This window comes from Ambystoma mexicanum, chromosome 1q, assembly GCF_040938575.1.
Source record: "Ambystoma mexicanum isolate Mex_15411 chromosome 1q, UKY_AmexF1_1, whole genome shotgun sequence".
NCBI lineage: Eukaryota > Metazoa > Chordata > Amphibia > Caudata > Ambystomatidae > Ambystoma > Ambystoma mexicanum.
In genome coordinates this window covers 822,891,752-822,907,101 of record NC_090922.1, presented here as the reverse complement: position 1 = coordinate 822,907,101, position 15,350 = coordinate 822,891,752, and the positions used below count along the sequence as shown (strand labels likewise).

Below are 15,350 nucleotides of genomic sequence, written 5' to 3'. Positions count from 1 at the left end.
AAAATTTTACATAGGAAGTTTTTAAAATGTTGATGTTGATGTCCCTGCTATGCTTTACTTTTATTGATGTGGTTGGACGCTTGACTCCTATAATATGGATATATGTATATTTATGTTGTGGCTTGGGGGTTACTTACGTTGTTCTGTTTTTTTGTGGATCTGCTCTCTGCCTTACTGATATGTCATGGATCCTTCCCCAGGAGTGCCACAGGAGAAGCCTGGCAGGAGATCATGCTCTCGTGTCTCGGTGACAAGGGCTGTGAGCCAGACACGACTGCACCTACTGGACCAAGCCCCAGAGACCGCTGCGGAACGGATCTAGCATATGTGTACTTTGTCTCCTTTATCTTCTTCTGCTCCTTCTTGGTAAGTTCTATACGCTCTGAATTAAAAGGCTGCCATAACAAAATGCAAATGTGATAATGAGGAAAGTAATGTCAAAATATCCAAAAAACTACAAAGTAAAAGATGGATTCAAAACACCAATAAGGGATAATGATATCCAACATCTTGCTTGTGGTCTTAAAAAGGAAAGGTTAGAAGCATGTTACCCTTCAAGAAATAGCCCGTGCCAATATTATCCATCTAATCCTAACTCTATTTTATCTGTGGGACCCTCGCAGAATATATTAATATATTAATGTGCAAGCTTTCTTGACAGCCGTCTTCCGCAGTCCTCCAATCTGAGTTTTACTGTTTCCTGTACCGCAGGCCACTGCTAGAATCAGCATGGACAGGACCTTCAAATTGCCATGTATTTACGCCCCACTCCCCAAATACCTCTGCCTCTTCCTCAATGCCCCCATCCTCTAGCCCCCTCCCTCCTTTCCCCCTGCCTGTTGCTTAGTCTCTTAATGTTTTTCCATCCAAGGTTCGTTACCTATGTGTCATGCTGCTGACATTTAGAAAAGTTAGTGATTGCCTTGACATTGTCAGAATGTGGCTGTGGGGAAGATGCAGTGTTGCTTGTCTATGTGTGACATATCATTATAAATGTTGCTTATATAGGCCTTAAGTGATGAAACCACAAAATAAAATATTTAAAGAAATAATTAAAAAAAAGTTTGCATGGGTCTCTCGAGGCTCAGGAGGCTTTTAGATAATTCACAGTTTTCATGACTGATGTCTCTTATATTAGAGAATGTGGAAAGAAAGCCACAGTGTGAAGGGCCCGTGGAGGTTCGTAAATCCTTTAGACATTTCACGTCCACCCTTGATGTCAGTTACTTTTTTCAGGGAAGAAGATTGCATTGTTATCTGTACATTTTTGGGTCGGAGCCAATTTTTCCATTATTTGCAGCGACTCAGTTATTTATTTTGTTGTAGTACTTGAGTTTGTTGGAGGTCATATTAGATGACGCGTGAGTCAGGTTGTGACAGCACTCGTTCCTTTTGTGCAATAGTGTGTGTTCATTGTATTTTGCAAGCTAGTTTGTTCATATCTTAGTCAGTTTCATGCCAAATCCGCTCAGTTTTCTCCCTTGCATCCTAAGGTTTCCTGAGGTCTTCTCAAACCGTTTAGGATGAGGATGGCATGTTCCCTTCTATTTACTGGTTAATATTCAATGCTGTGACTCAGGATTTCTTTAGTCCCTGGTGATTCTTCTTCAGGGATAAAGGTTATTTTGCTAAAGATATTGTGGGTGATTATACTACTGCTATGAACTTAGTGATGGGAGCTTAACTGAGTGTTATATTTCCTAAGGCGCGAGGCGTGGTGTTGTTCTCTTGGTCGATGATGAGGTAGTTGTCTAACCAAAATTGGTTGGAAGTGGTCAGGGTGATGATGGTCACATCAAATGAGAAGATGGTGTCCAGAGTTTGGCCATCTTTGTGTGTAGGCCCAGTTGGACAAATGCCATGTTTCAGCCACTAAAATAGCACCAGAGATATTTGCTTGCCTCTGAATATGTGTGAAACTTGCATCCCCATATTGGTATCCTGGCAGGTCAGATTCAGCCCTTCATTCTTCTGGGGTCAATACATTGAGTAGCACTGAGTTCAATAACAATAGTAACCCCCAAGATACAAGTTCAATTTCTCGTGAGCACTATTTAAGTGGTACATCGTATTCTTGTTGTTAATATTCTTATGTGACAAGTACCATTCCATATTTGTTGAGAGGATCGTCAATCCAAATGTTTAAGGCTCCCCTGATCAAGATGTTGCCCAAAGAGTTTGGAGTTTAGAGACAGGCAGGTCCGTCCAGCCGTAGGGGGAAAACAAGTTGCAGCTGGAGGAGGCGAGGGGGGAGCAGCACAGACCGACTAAATGGGGATGACTTTGTTCCCATTGATTGTGCATTTTAATGGCAGCTATTCAAATGTGTTGTAGGTCTTGGAAGGGCTGATGGTTCATGAAAGTGAATCCGGCAATGTTAGTTCTGCTCTTCATAGTGTGGATTGGGGAGAAACATGTTTGCCCCTTTGCAGCTTACACACTAATTCCTGGTTTGCCACCATACATAAACGAAAGGTGTGTTACACCCAGCCTGTACTGAAGGCACTGTGATTTCATCAATTTAGACCAGCTTTGATGTATTTACTGATGCTTAAAGATGTTTATACATGTTATCTATGGATTTTTTTTTTACCAATATATTTTACCTGAGAATTAAGCAACTGAGACAATCAGGGGTCGACCAATGCTCAAGAGCTGGACTATACAATGCTCATGTCGTCAAATAGTTTAATGGTCTGTGACATACTTCCAAGATGCCATTGTTGGATATGCATTGGTGTATGTTTTATTCATGTTTATTATGCGAACTTGTATGCATTATTACTCTGTATAATAGTATTTTTATTGATTGATAATCCCAACCCAGGTCTATAGTCCTGGTAGCTACGTGCAGCTTGTAGCAAACTGATAGAGATATTAACAAGAATGGTGGTGACGTTTTCTTTAAGCTGTCTTTCAGAGACACCAATGATCGTAGGAGTTTTGAGCTCAATTGTGCTAAGTAGGTTGTGGCTATTTATTATCACTAATCTTGCATTATTATTAATAATAATAATGATATTGTTAGGTTTTCATGTAGCGCTTTTGCTGCAGTTTTTCAGCGTCTAACAACTCTAATAATAAGTGTTATTTAACAAATTGTTGGTACTGCTGGGTTCTGATCATGTGATGAGGGGGCTGGCTGCCACGTTGGATGCCAGTCTTAACACTGTACCTATCCTCCCTGAGTCATTAGTTAGCAGCTTTTGGAGGATGAGAAGGGATTCAGGACCTGTGTTGGGGTTCTGAGTGGTCAGTCAAAGACACAGAAAAATACTGAAATTGAGCATGCACCTGAGTCTCCACTGTTCAAGTTCCCGTTGGCCCCTGTGGATGCAGAGGTCTGCATATGATTCGGACAGTTACTGATAGTTTTGTGCATGGTGGTTGTGGCAGTGTTGGATGCAGCCTTTTTGTTCAGAGGGGTAGTGTTCTTGCTGCCTGACGGATGTTTCTAATAGTCGTATCTTCCTGAATGTTGGTATTAATCCTGAAAGGCAAGTAACAATGGCACCTGGAGACCATGATTATGTGCTGCTGCAGCTGGTGGCAACTTGAGGACTTCATGTGTGAATCGTTGGCTGATATCATGTCGATGCTATTTCCATAAAGCATGATTTCTGATTGTGATGGGGGCAATAGTGTCTTCCTGAATTGTTGCAATCATAGACTGTCCCACAAGCACTGCTCCATCTTTGTGGATAGGGGACTAGAGCAATTACTGACTGACCTTTTACCAGGTTTATAGCATGGGTACGTGTCAGTAATGAGGAACTTTGGTTTAAGGAGAAAGATTTTATTCTGAAAAGTATTTTCTACTTTTCTACGAGGTAATTGGGCTTGGATTCCCATAAGTAAAGGTTCCTCTGGTGTAAGGCCTTAGTACATGACAAACTTGCCAGGTCAACCTGTTTAGGGTGCGGACATTAATCAGGCCATTCCTGATTGGTGAACATCACTTAGTAGGAATGCAAAGAGGATAAGAGGAAGAACTGCCGATCAGATATCCATGATCAGATCTAAGAGGATTGCTATGGAGTCCAGAGGGTGGACCAAAAGTTGAAGTCAGGTAGGCCAACAGCTAGGAAAATAGAAGAAAAGCCCTCCTGTCACGCTTCTCAAAATGAGGTAATGACACTGGTAGTTAGTTTCAAAAAAATTAGATATTTAATTACAAGTATTAATTGTAGGCATATATAGGACAGTCAAGCCTAGAGAAGGTAACAAAGATAAGAAAAAGGTAGAACATAAATCAGAGCAAAAATAGCTCTACTTCAGATTGAAGTTTTGACAAAGTTTAATGTTCTTCCATACACAATCGTATTGTTCTTAGTTGATATGCACTAAGTTGAGGATTGAGTCCTGGTTGACTTGTTATCACTAATGTTGAAGTAAAATTCGATCAGTTTCAAAATTATAATGTTCTTAGTTGTATGCACTAAGTGTTGAGTTGAAAATTCCGATTTGCAAGAAAGGTATAGTTGGCGAAAAGTATTGGTGGCTTGGAATGTCCTGGATTACTTTCACTGGATATTCGAAAGTTGCTTTCACTGGATATTCGAAGAGAGTTACATTATGGTTGAGACTTGAAGTGTACTTAGTTGCCGTCACTAAGTAAAGTGTATGATGAACAGTACATGAGTTGCATTGACTTTTGAGGTGAAGTGATGTTTTCAAACATGACTTCACCTCAAAAGTCAATCTTAACTGCATCAGGAAACAGGACCTACCGACCTCAAAAGTATTTGGCCAAAGCCAAACTCATGTACTGTTCATCATACACTTTACTTAGTAATGGCACCCCCAAACTTGGGTCTGGTTCCCGCAAAAGGGGACTTACCGGGCCATTCCGACCTTGGAGGGCCTGGTAATTCCCTTTCGCGGGACCCGGACCTGGTACGTCCCCATTCCCATTTGAGCCCTCATACTAACAGCTTTTCACAAGTGTCTACAGCTCTGCATCGAAGATGATACATTGAAAGGGGCATATGCTGTTTATTCCTGATGCACTCCCAATCAGAGTTTAAATTTCTAAATAAGACTAGTATGCACCTCATCTAGAGCTCAGGCTGTGTGTGTAAGAGATACACCTATGTTCATATAAGGCCTGCAGCATTGTAATCTGTGCACCATAATCTCTATTATTCTCTCCCATTTCTCCACACTCCCTCGCTTTCAAATGGTCTACACCCCTCCCTCTTTCTGTATATATGTATATATATAAGAGGAGAGAAATATACTGCCGGAGGCAGAGGGGGCCGCACACCAGGTCCAGAGATGCCTAAGAAGAGGAATGTAACAATCACTCCACGGCAAATGCCACAGAAGTTTAATAAGTCACAGCAGAGGCAGGACAGTACAGGGAGACCGTCCTGTAGAACGCGTATATGTACTTAGCTCAAGCGATGGATATTGGACGGAATATTATATCTTCTAATATTTGTATGCATTATGTATTTCTGTACTTATGTTGTGTCTACTGTGTATGATATTTGTTCTGTATGGTGTATGAATTGTATACAAATTAAACATTAATTGATTTATTGATATATACTCTCATTTTATATTTGCTTCTCTATCCCTTTTCTATTTATGGTTTAATCATCCACCTGTTCTTCATCCTTTATTTCCATGCTCATGTCTTTCTATCGCATTCTCTCTTGCTCTTTATTCCTTGCTCACATCCATCCCTTTGGTCACATCCTCTCTTGCTTGCTCTCCCATTCTCTCTTACACACACATTCCCTTCTGTTGCTCCCCTTTTCTTTTCATTCCCTCCTATTCTCAGATGCTGAATCTCTTTGTCGCTGTCATTATGGATAACTTCGAGTATTTGACACGGGATTCCTCTATTTTGGGACCTCATCATTTGGACGAGTTTGTTCGAATCTGGGCGGAATATGACAGAGCTGCATGGTAGGTGTATCCCTTCCCCTTCTTGAACCTACTCAAAGTACTCTGCTCTAACTTTTGAGGGTCATTTTGAGGGACCAGGCCTTGGAGGATGAGAGATAGGAAACGGAATAAGGTTGTATTTTGTCTTACCCAACATATTCTGAACTTCAAAAAGGGTGCGTGGTTCAACAGGCACATGCGCACATGCTCTCTCTCTCTCTCTCTCTCTCTCTCTCTCTCTCTCTCTCTCTCTCTCTCTCTCTCTCTCTCTCTCTCTCTCTCTCTCTCTCTCTCTCTCTCTCTCACTCTCTAGTTTGGGCATATACTTCCCTACAAGCAGAACAGCCCCTGGCACCCCTTAGAACATAACACCTAAATTGGCACCCTAAAACAATTGAGAGAAAATAAATATATAAAAAACACCCTCCTGGCCAAAGCAACATACATGCAAAACCAAACAGAGGAAGGGTCTGACACTTTGAAACAATAAGACATAGAGTAAATAACTTTACAGCTAGCTCTAATAAACCCCCTCACCCAGAAATATGGAAGGAACTCACTTGACTCAAAAAGTAAACTGATGCCATTATTACCACAATGTGCAATTGCAACGTGGACGCCTATCCTAGCAGTTCTCCACATTGGCCGAGATTTTGTCTCTTAAAAATAACTGAAAGTGCACCTGTTCAAGCTGTACCTAATAGCAAGATGCACCTAATGAAGTCGTACCTAATGCCATGACCATGTCTTGTCAGTAATGGGGTCGGTCCTGCAAACCTGTCATTATTGCGCCTGGACCAAAAGCAACCCTATCATTGTAACTTCTCCTTGATAACACTTAGTTTAGCATGTTGGTAATGTATGTATGCATGTGCAATATACATATCCAGGAACTGTCCTGATTCATATTTAAAAAATGAAAAATGCGTACATGTGATCGATGGGATCCCTCATGCAGTTCATAATACATCTATATGCACTCCCCATGTACCTGAGCAGATCTTTCTAACCACTCGGCATACACCCGAGGTGATCTCCAACAACTCTTCAATAATTCTCAACAGATGCTTTGCATACAGCGGCAGCCTTATCAAACTCGAATAATTCTTCATAAAATCCCTGCGTATTGCTCTCTAGTCACTCCTCACAGAGTTCCACATTTCCCTGCCATTCCTGCAGTCCAATACCCCCACAGACATCCTAACTTTAGAAACACATGTTGTGTATGGTTAAGAGATTTCAACCTTTACAATCAAAGGAGGAAAAACACCGAAAAATTGACAATATACAATAGTAAAAAGCATGATTACGCATAATTAAAAACATATTATCAAAACAAAGTGCAAGAATGTGCAATATACAATATTAAGCAAATATGCATAAAAACTCATTGTCAGCATTTAAATATCAAATCCATACAAATACATCCAAAACTTCCTGATCATTTGCAATAATTCATAAATCCATCTTACTTCCAAAAATCAATGAAACATGGTACATGGTTCTAATATCTATATAGAGCATTGAGTTTGAAATGATTAATAAAACCCCATACTGCAATTGCTACTGATGTAGTTTGCAAAGTCAGCAATATCTGCCACAGCCAGTCATTATGTATATAATTAAGAATAAAAACCAGTTTTCTAAAATGCAATAATCTAGAAAAAGGTAAGAGCAGGACATTGCAACATCAAATGATTCCAAGCATCCATTTCATTCACATTATTCCAAACAATTCAATGTGCTAATTCCTTTGGAATCTGACCCCTATGTACTAAAAGCTTTCGTGTTGGTAGCAAATTGAAGTGAAACCGCAGTAGAGTGTTACGAGCGTAGTTATTAGGAAAACATTCTAAGTAAGGTGCTAACATAACCAAGATTGTGTACTCATTCCTCAGATGTATCACTGAGTGTCCATGCCTTGTATCAATCACAGAGCACCAATCTGCTCTAAATAAGGACAATTCAACACACGCTGGCCTTAACACTAAGTCTTCTTTCACAAAACCAAGCCCCAGCAAGAGATCCATGCAATATGCCCATAATTGCTTCACAGTTTCCACCCTATTTAAATTCATTAAAATTGCAAGATCTTCATAGAGTTGGGACAACCGAAGGATCTTCCAGTTTGCCCTTCACCGCTAAGGATTTCAAGCCCATTTCATATCTCAACAATGCATTTGGAACGCAGCCCGGAGTATACAAAAGAAGCTCTATCTCACTATCTCCTGTACAGCCCGGCAGATCATCTATTCACACCCATATGCCCTAGCTGGCCTGTCTCTTTAACTACCCCAAGTTCTGCCTGCCAATACTCTTGTCTTCTACATACGGACCTATCTCTCCACCCCTTATGAAGTTCAACCTATCTCCTAATCCACCACGCATACATCCCAGCAGATTTCTGAGCATTTCTTATCAAGTCAGATACATCTTTTCAATATCCCTCTTGGAGCCCCAGTAGAGATCCCCAGTTACACAAACAAACATATTTCTCTACCCACCATTCATACAGAACATCTCTTTGAGTGTCCTGAGTACAGCTTAGCATATCTTCATACAACGTCTTTCTTTTTAACTAATTTGGCAACACCGTTTTTCAATGTCCCCATTGCAGCCCAGTCAATCTCATTCCAAAACTTCTTCATATAGTCAATCTCTCTCTCTCTCTCTGCCTCTCTCTGTCTCTCTCTGTCTCTCTGTCTCTCCCTCGCTCTCTCTCTGTCTCTCTGTCTCTCTCTCATGGTCTCTAGTGATCATACATTGTCATATAGGACTCCATAGTTCATTATTTTCTGGGGTTTGCATTGCATTCTGTTAGGCTGGTTTAGTTATGTTGTTCCATTACCAATGCTGGCTTAGATGAATCATCAGACTGAAGATGTTAAGCAACACTGACAGCTACTCACTTCTGGCATCTGCCCACTTGAGATCTCTGGGGCCCCCGCACAGCTCGGCAGAGTTTGCATATACATTTTCTTTAGGTACAGGCCTCCTGCCCCATTCCATGCTAAGACTTCCCGCTCCCCATATCTACTCTACCACTTGCAGTACCACTAGTCCACAAACGAGCAGCTTTGCAGTTGCCGGGCTCTTACTTTTCTACATCCTCTGCCTGATACCCAGAATCATCCTCAGCTCATCCTCAGCACAAATATTTCACGTGCATTTCATGGTAAGGGGATGGACAAGCAATAGATCAGAACCATAGCATTTACAACATAATGCAACATTACATTTAACTGTTCAGTTTATAGCCTTAAAAATGATAAAGCAGACACCTCTGACTGGGAAGTCCATCAAATCAAAATGTGCCTTATGTTCTATCACAATAACCGTACTGTGTGATTGATAGTGAAAGACATTTAGCGCAAGTCATACTGCATAATATTGTGGGTCCAGGAGGCTTACGTGGGACAACACCGGGCACTAGAAACACGGCTGCAAAACATAGGGAGGTGCCTTGGGCAGGTGGGTGCACACTTCCTTCATCTGTCCTTGATAACATTTTTGGCTGGTCACATGGAAAAGTACAGACCTTCCATTTTTCCCTCACATGGCCCAAAAGGGTGATGTTGGATCTGTGGAGAACATTTGTATGTCCCTTATGACAGGGGATCTCTCACAATCGTCCCTTTCATGCCGCCAGTGACCATGATTTGGATCTGGCAAGACCTACACTGCTTCACTTACAATAGCTTGGGATGGTGGCCTGAAACTTGAGAAACCTTCTGTCCATTAGACTCTATAACATTGCATGGTTGTATAGATAGGCGTTTGCTTTCTGTGGATTGTGTTTGTGTGCCATTCTGACCAATCTTTAAGGCTGGGAAGTGTGTGTAAAGGAGATCAAGCAGGGGTCAATTCTGTGCTTGCTTCTCTTCCTAATTCCTCAACCCCTTCCTTTCCCAGTCTCCCATTCTCCGAGCGTCCTGATTAACCCCCCTGTGCTTCTTTTCCAGCGGCAGGATCTGCTATAAAGAGATGTACACAATAGTACGAGTGATGTCACCTCCACTTGGTCTGGGAGAGAACTGCCCCTACAGGGTGGCGTGCAAGGTTTGGCACATGGTCCACCAGTCACGACCCACCAGCGGGGATGCAGCCTTACCCCTCCCTCCTTTGCCTCTGCTCTGTAGTGGCCCCATGCAAAGGGGACTCTCACGTTGCTTTTCTGCGAGTTTAAAGAAACAGCTCACTCCCACAGGAGGCAGCCATAAGGGTGATGGTGAGGGTTGGTGAGACACAGGCAGCAGGCAGTGATGTATCCAGGTTCATCTTAGAGATGGTTAGAGAGTATTGTGTTCTGCCTTGTTTCAAAGAGGTAGCAGTTAATCTTGTCCAGACAGTAGGGTTGATGAAAGGAGTGCTGAGGTCCACTGTCCACTGATGAATGAATGGGTAGGCGGGTAGGCCAGTTCTTGCAAATCTTCACTGGGCACCCAGTTTAAATGTAGGTGACTTGAGACAAAGATTATGGAATGCCAGTAGTATACAGGGACCAAAAGGGAGCTTGTGCAAGTGAGAATGAAAAAGAAGGGCAGAATGACAAGCAGGTGCTAGAGGAAGATTGAGGCTGTAGTGTGTCAGAGAAAGGATGCTGGGGTACCAGCAGCGGGAAGAAATGGAGTAATGTGTGGGAGTTAAAGAAGGGCACGGGAAAGCTGACAGAGGAAGAAGTGACATAAGAGAAAAGGGCGAGCACTGTATATGTGGAAATGTGGCTACAGAGGAGTCAGCCAGATGCACACATCTGCAAATGTTTCCAGTGAAAAGTACCAAATGCTCCATGTACCTGTGAAAGGTATGTCCGTGTACAGGGACATTCCACAGCAGTGGGAGCTTTACATTCGCAGCTATTCATATTTTCACAGAGCTTAGTAAATCAAGGCTAATTGGGGATTATTTCTCACACAAGTCAACCCTCAAGCTCTTCCATGAAACGCATCTCTGTTGAGAATCTACCTTACTTAGCCCATGTAAAGATTCCCCAGGATCCCTTGCAGATGAGCCAGTGTTATCATGTAAAAGGAAGGGGCCCTAGAAAATGTGACGATGGCCCCTAATATGCCTGCCATCGGTACCGTAGACGGATAAATACGTTGGGCCTATAAGTAATCCCACGGAATGCTGGCCAGCACAGCAGGAGTCACAAGGCAGCTTGTTGAACACCTGGCCACCGACACATTTCCTCGGTTTCTGCAAAGGATCTGTGTGCACCCCTGTAGAAGATCATTTCTCCATCATGCGGTCTTCCAAACATTTGAAAAATTACCATGAATCTGGAGGTTTGCCAGAATATTTTAAATAATTATGTAGTAAAAGGTAAAAACATATTTTCCTTTTTTAAGTATTGGCCTTAACAGAGAACAGAAAGCTTTTAAACTGGAGTTGTGAAAACTGATAGCTGCTTGCAGACGCTATTCACAGACTGCCATCTCAGTTCCAATTTTCCACTCGCACTCCTAGGATCCCTAATTACTTTGACATTTTTAATTCCTTTGTTTTCTCCCAATTGAACCAGCTGTGCAGATTTGAATTCCTAAAGATTTTTCTTACCGTTTTTTGTTTTTGTTTTCGAGAGGCTGGCTGCATCTTCGGCACAGCTGTTCTGCTTTATTTAAGTGTTTCATTTTAGGACCTTCTGGCCTATCATGTTTTGTTGCCCTATTGGCTTTTTTGCTCAAGCAGCTTAACAAATGTGCTGTAATTGTGGCAGTCCCTCTTAACTCTACTTAATTTCTTTTTGCCTACCTGCCGGGGCATTGATAGGTACCATCTTTGAAGGGTGAAGACATGGAGAGGTATGAGAATGGAACCAGAATTGGGTTATTCAAGCGCTCCAACTCTACATCTGGCAACAGTGTAGGAAAGAGATATCCCAGCCTTCAGCTAAACCAAAGTTCTCTTTAGTTGTCTACCTGACACCACCGAGAACCCTGCAGTTTTTCTATGTGTGACGAATCTGAGGATGTCATCCCTTCTCCCCTGGGAGAGACCTTTCCCATGGGGCCCGGGCGGTGACTCCACAGTACAATAAACCCACTTGGGGTGATGCACCGAGGGAGGATCACATAGAGGAGGTACCCCTTATAGAATTTGGGATGACCATGTTCAGGGAACATGGTATGCCCCCACGTTTCTACATCTAAACCCTTCCCCAATGTTCAATCCTCTCCTCCCTTGTTTTGATAAGGCCAATATCTGTTATGATCAAGTTAGTCAACATAATAGATTTGCCAAGATTCAAACCTTCGGAAAGGCAGAGTATATTACATCTGACTCTGTCATGTACTGAGAAGAAGATGACTAGGAGTCTAAGGATCACTATGCAGAAACAGAATGCAAACTCTAGCTTCTCAGTGACTGTGAAGAAGAAGATGATCAGGAGTCCAAGGATCACTTTGGAGAAGTAGAGTGAGAGCTCTAACTTCTCAATGAACGTGATTGGCCCAACAACTCCCTTTTCCAACGTGGGAGTTTAAACATCTCACAGCTGAGATACAAAAGGAGATAGATCCTTCGAGGAGGAGACCAGCGAGCCGTGCAGCGGCAAAAGGGACATGAGACAGTAGGATTGGAGGCCGAGAGCAGAGGAGGAAAATGCGAGCGAGGTCCCAGAGACAAGGTCAGCTTGTGTTGCTGCTCTCTGGGACCTCTGGGCATCCAGAACACTGGCAAAGCACCCAGGAGAGAGGGCACAATGCCAAGGAGAAGCAGACGTCAGGAAGAAACCAAGCCATTTCGGAATACTGCGAGTCTGGGACCCGCACCTAAAATAAGTTAAGAATGCATTGTGCAAATAAATCCTACACTTAGGCAAAAGGAGTGTGCCAAGTTGGTGGGAAAAACAGGAGAATCATAAGGAGCATATTCCTGTGAACTACCTATTGACATTTATACTGGCCTGAAAGGGCCCCAAAGAGAGAGAATCAATATAAGAATGAATCTAGGCGAAAGGACTATGACCCTAACCATGGAGTCCTACAGCTTTGAACATTTCTTTATTTTTGCCACTTGTGATTACCCAAGAGACTGGGAACCTTTCTGTTGCTTGGATCTACACATAACACCTTACTTTAGGAGAAGGTCATCCTTAACCAGTGGGTTTAGGTTATTAGTGTTTGGGGAAAGAGGTAGGCTTTTTGAGCCACAACAGGGACGGACTTTATAATTTGGACATTCTGACAATTTCCTTAGTTTTCTTAGATGTAGGGAAACCCCTCTTAGTGTTATAGACAGAGAGACATTTTTCCAACTCTTTATTTCATTTAATAAAGGTTTCTACCCAAAAACATGCCATCATTGTGCCCGAGCCTTACTTCTGCACCCTCACATGCCAAACCTCTTCCTTTTCTCTCCCTTCAGCCAATGACCATTTCCCACTGCTCTTAGACATCCAAGAGATACTCAAAGCAGTTATCATCAAGACACTCGCGAATAGACCGGCGATCCCCTTTAAGGTGATACTAAGGTGACTTTAAAAATAGTCTAGCACAGGCTCTGAATCAGAAATCAGGGACTTCTTTCTTTGACCTTTCAAAAGGTTTGTCCAAAAGGCATCTAGCAAGCGGCCGGAGACTCAAGCGAGGTGAAGGGGATTAGAATAGCACCCATGGCCTGAATGACTAGATGCCTCTGATTCAGAATGGAAACCGTTCCCGCTTTGTATACCAGAAAAGGAGAAAAAATGGCCGCCTAGAATCTTGCCTCCATAAGAGCTTTTTACTTTTAGAGAAAAGAATCTTAGAACTTACAAACAATTTAACATCTGTGTAAGTTCCTGTCTGTAGACCTAATCAATATTTGGGACTATATAAATGCTATAGGTAACAAGAGCGCAATAGCATAATATTATTGGAACCTGGATATCCTTCTACCTATATTCAGCCTCAACATGGCCTTTCACCTGAAGTCCCAGGCCAATGGGGGACGCCCTAAAGAAGTTCATTTTCCTGATACTTTGTATCCACCAGCAGATTCTGTAAATCTGTCAGCATTCAAGAGGAACACTGCTTTTTGGTGCCCCTACTAAAATGGATAGCCACAGCTTGCCATTGCTAGGTAAGCAAGCATGTGCTACTTTATGGCTATTGTATGCTCCAAGTTATACTTTAATTTTGCACACGTATGGTGAGGTTCTGGAGGACGCATTTAAAGACTTCATACAATGCCCACCAAAGAGCAATAGCTCATAACCTGTCAGGTGATCTGAATGTGAGCAGATCTAGTAACCAGAGCCCTGGCCCAGCGAGCACTTCAGATATTTCACTTGGCTTCATTCGAAAAAGGGTCCCAAGTTCAACCTTTCAGATGCCCAGGGAAGAAGGAAGGGTTTTCACAGGACCCCAGGACGTTGTTCCTGCCTTCACATTGCCTGCATATATGCCTACATATGTCACAGGATGACAGGGTGCTGAGGAGATGTGTCGACAAGTGAGTATATATAACAGCACCATGTGGTCATGTTAATGTTCCTCTGTGCCTTTGCCATGCAGAAGGCATGTTGCCTACATAATAGTGAATGGTTTCTGAAAGGGAATGCACAGGAATACGTATTTTGCAGGGGGCTCTTTCAGCAGACCACTTTCTGGGTTCATAATTATGATAGCAATTATTGTCAGGTCATGCTGGTCATGTCTGGTACAGATTCCCATGATTGCTCTCTGTGGAATTTGGCGACTCTTGCTGACAGTTGTGATTGCGAGGCATGTTGCTATTTAATGGTGGAGGCCATTGATTCAGGGGATTAGAAATTGTGTTTGCCTTAAATTAAGGGCCACCAAAATAAAATGAGTGCAATTCCCTTGTGAGTTTGACAGGCCTGCCCCCTTTATGCAGTGAATAGTTAGGGGCTCAGTGAACCTCAGTGAACCTCAGTGATACAGTAGGACTTCCTCCTAGAAAGAATAGAAAGATTGAATCTGAGAGTGAGTTCATCTCTTCCAAGTAACACAATTTTCTGAAAAAAGAAAGACAAACGTCTTTGTTTCCTTCACTGCCACTGGCTGTCTATGTGCCTGAGTCCCTAGCAGAGCAGGTTTCTAAATAACTTTGCATGTCTGAACATTTTTTGCTAGTGCATAGAAAGAGCTCAATCCCATTAGGCAGGGAAAGATTTGTCATTATTTAAGAGTGAGGTAATAGCCAAGTTTATTCAACAAAAGGACCAAATGACAACAAATCCTCTTGCTGCGTCATTGCCAATAAGTGAATGCAGTAACTTGATAGTGACAACTCATTGTTTCGATCATGTATGCTCCGCATTCCCCAAATAGCAGCAAGAGATCATGCTAAAGTCATGTATGCTTTATAAATAGCTCATAACTGAACAAAGAAGATTCAAAAACCTTTAGAACGTACTCCGGAAAAATCGATTTGCAATTCCACAAACTCGTCAAAACAAAATGTGTTAATCATGGTGTGACACATAGACTCAGAGTGCAGCATCTATG

General features: G+C 42.3%; 1 protein-coding gene across 7 annotated transcripts in view; it reads left to right on the top strand.

Annotated features, from left to right (window-relative positions):
• The window catches only part of CACNA1E (calcium voltage-gated channel subunit alpha1 E), a 3,100,882-nt gene that overhangs the window by 2,865,961 nt on the left and 219,571 nt on the right, over positions 1-15,350 (top strand). For 6 of the 7 annotated variants that reach the window (XM_069641438.1, XM_069641434.1, XM_069641437.1 and 3 more), the window contains 2 exons: positions 201-366; positions 5,789-5,916. In XM_069641438.1, the coding sequence (XP_069497539.1) occupies positions 201-366; positions 5,789-5,916 (294 nt within the window). Of the gene's footprint in view, positions 1-200; positions 367-5,788; positions 5,917-9,857; positions 9,955-15,350 lie in introns of all 7 variants that reach the window. The other variant, XM_069641436.1, reaches the window with a different exon arrangement.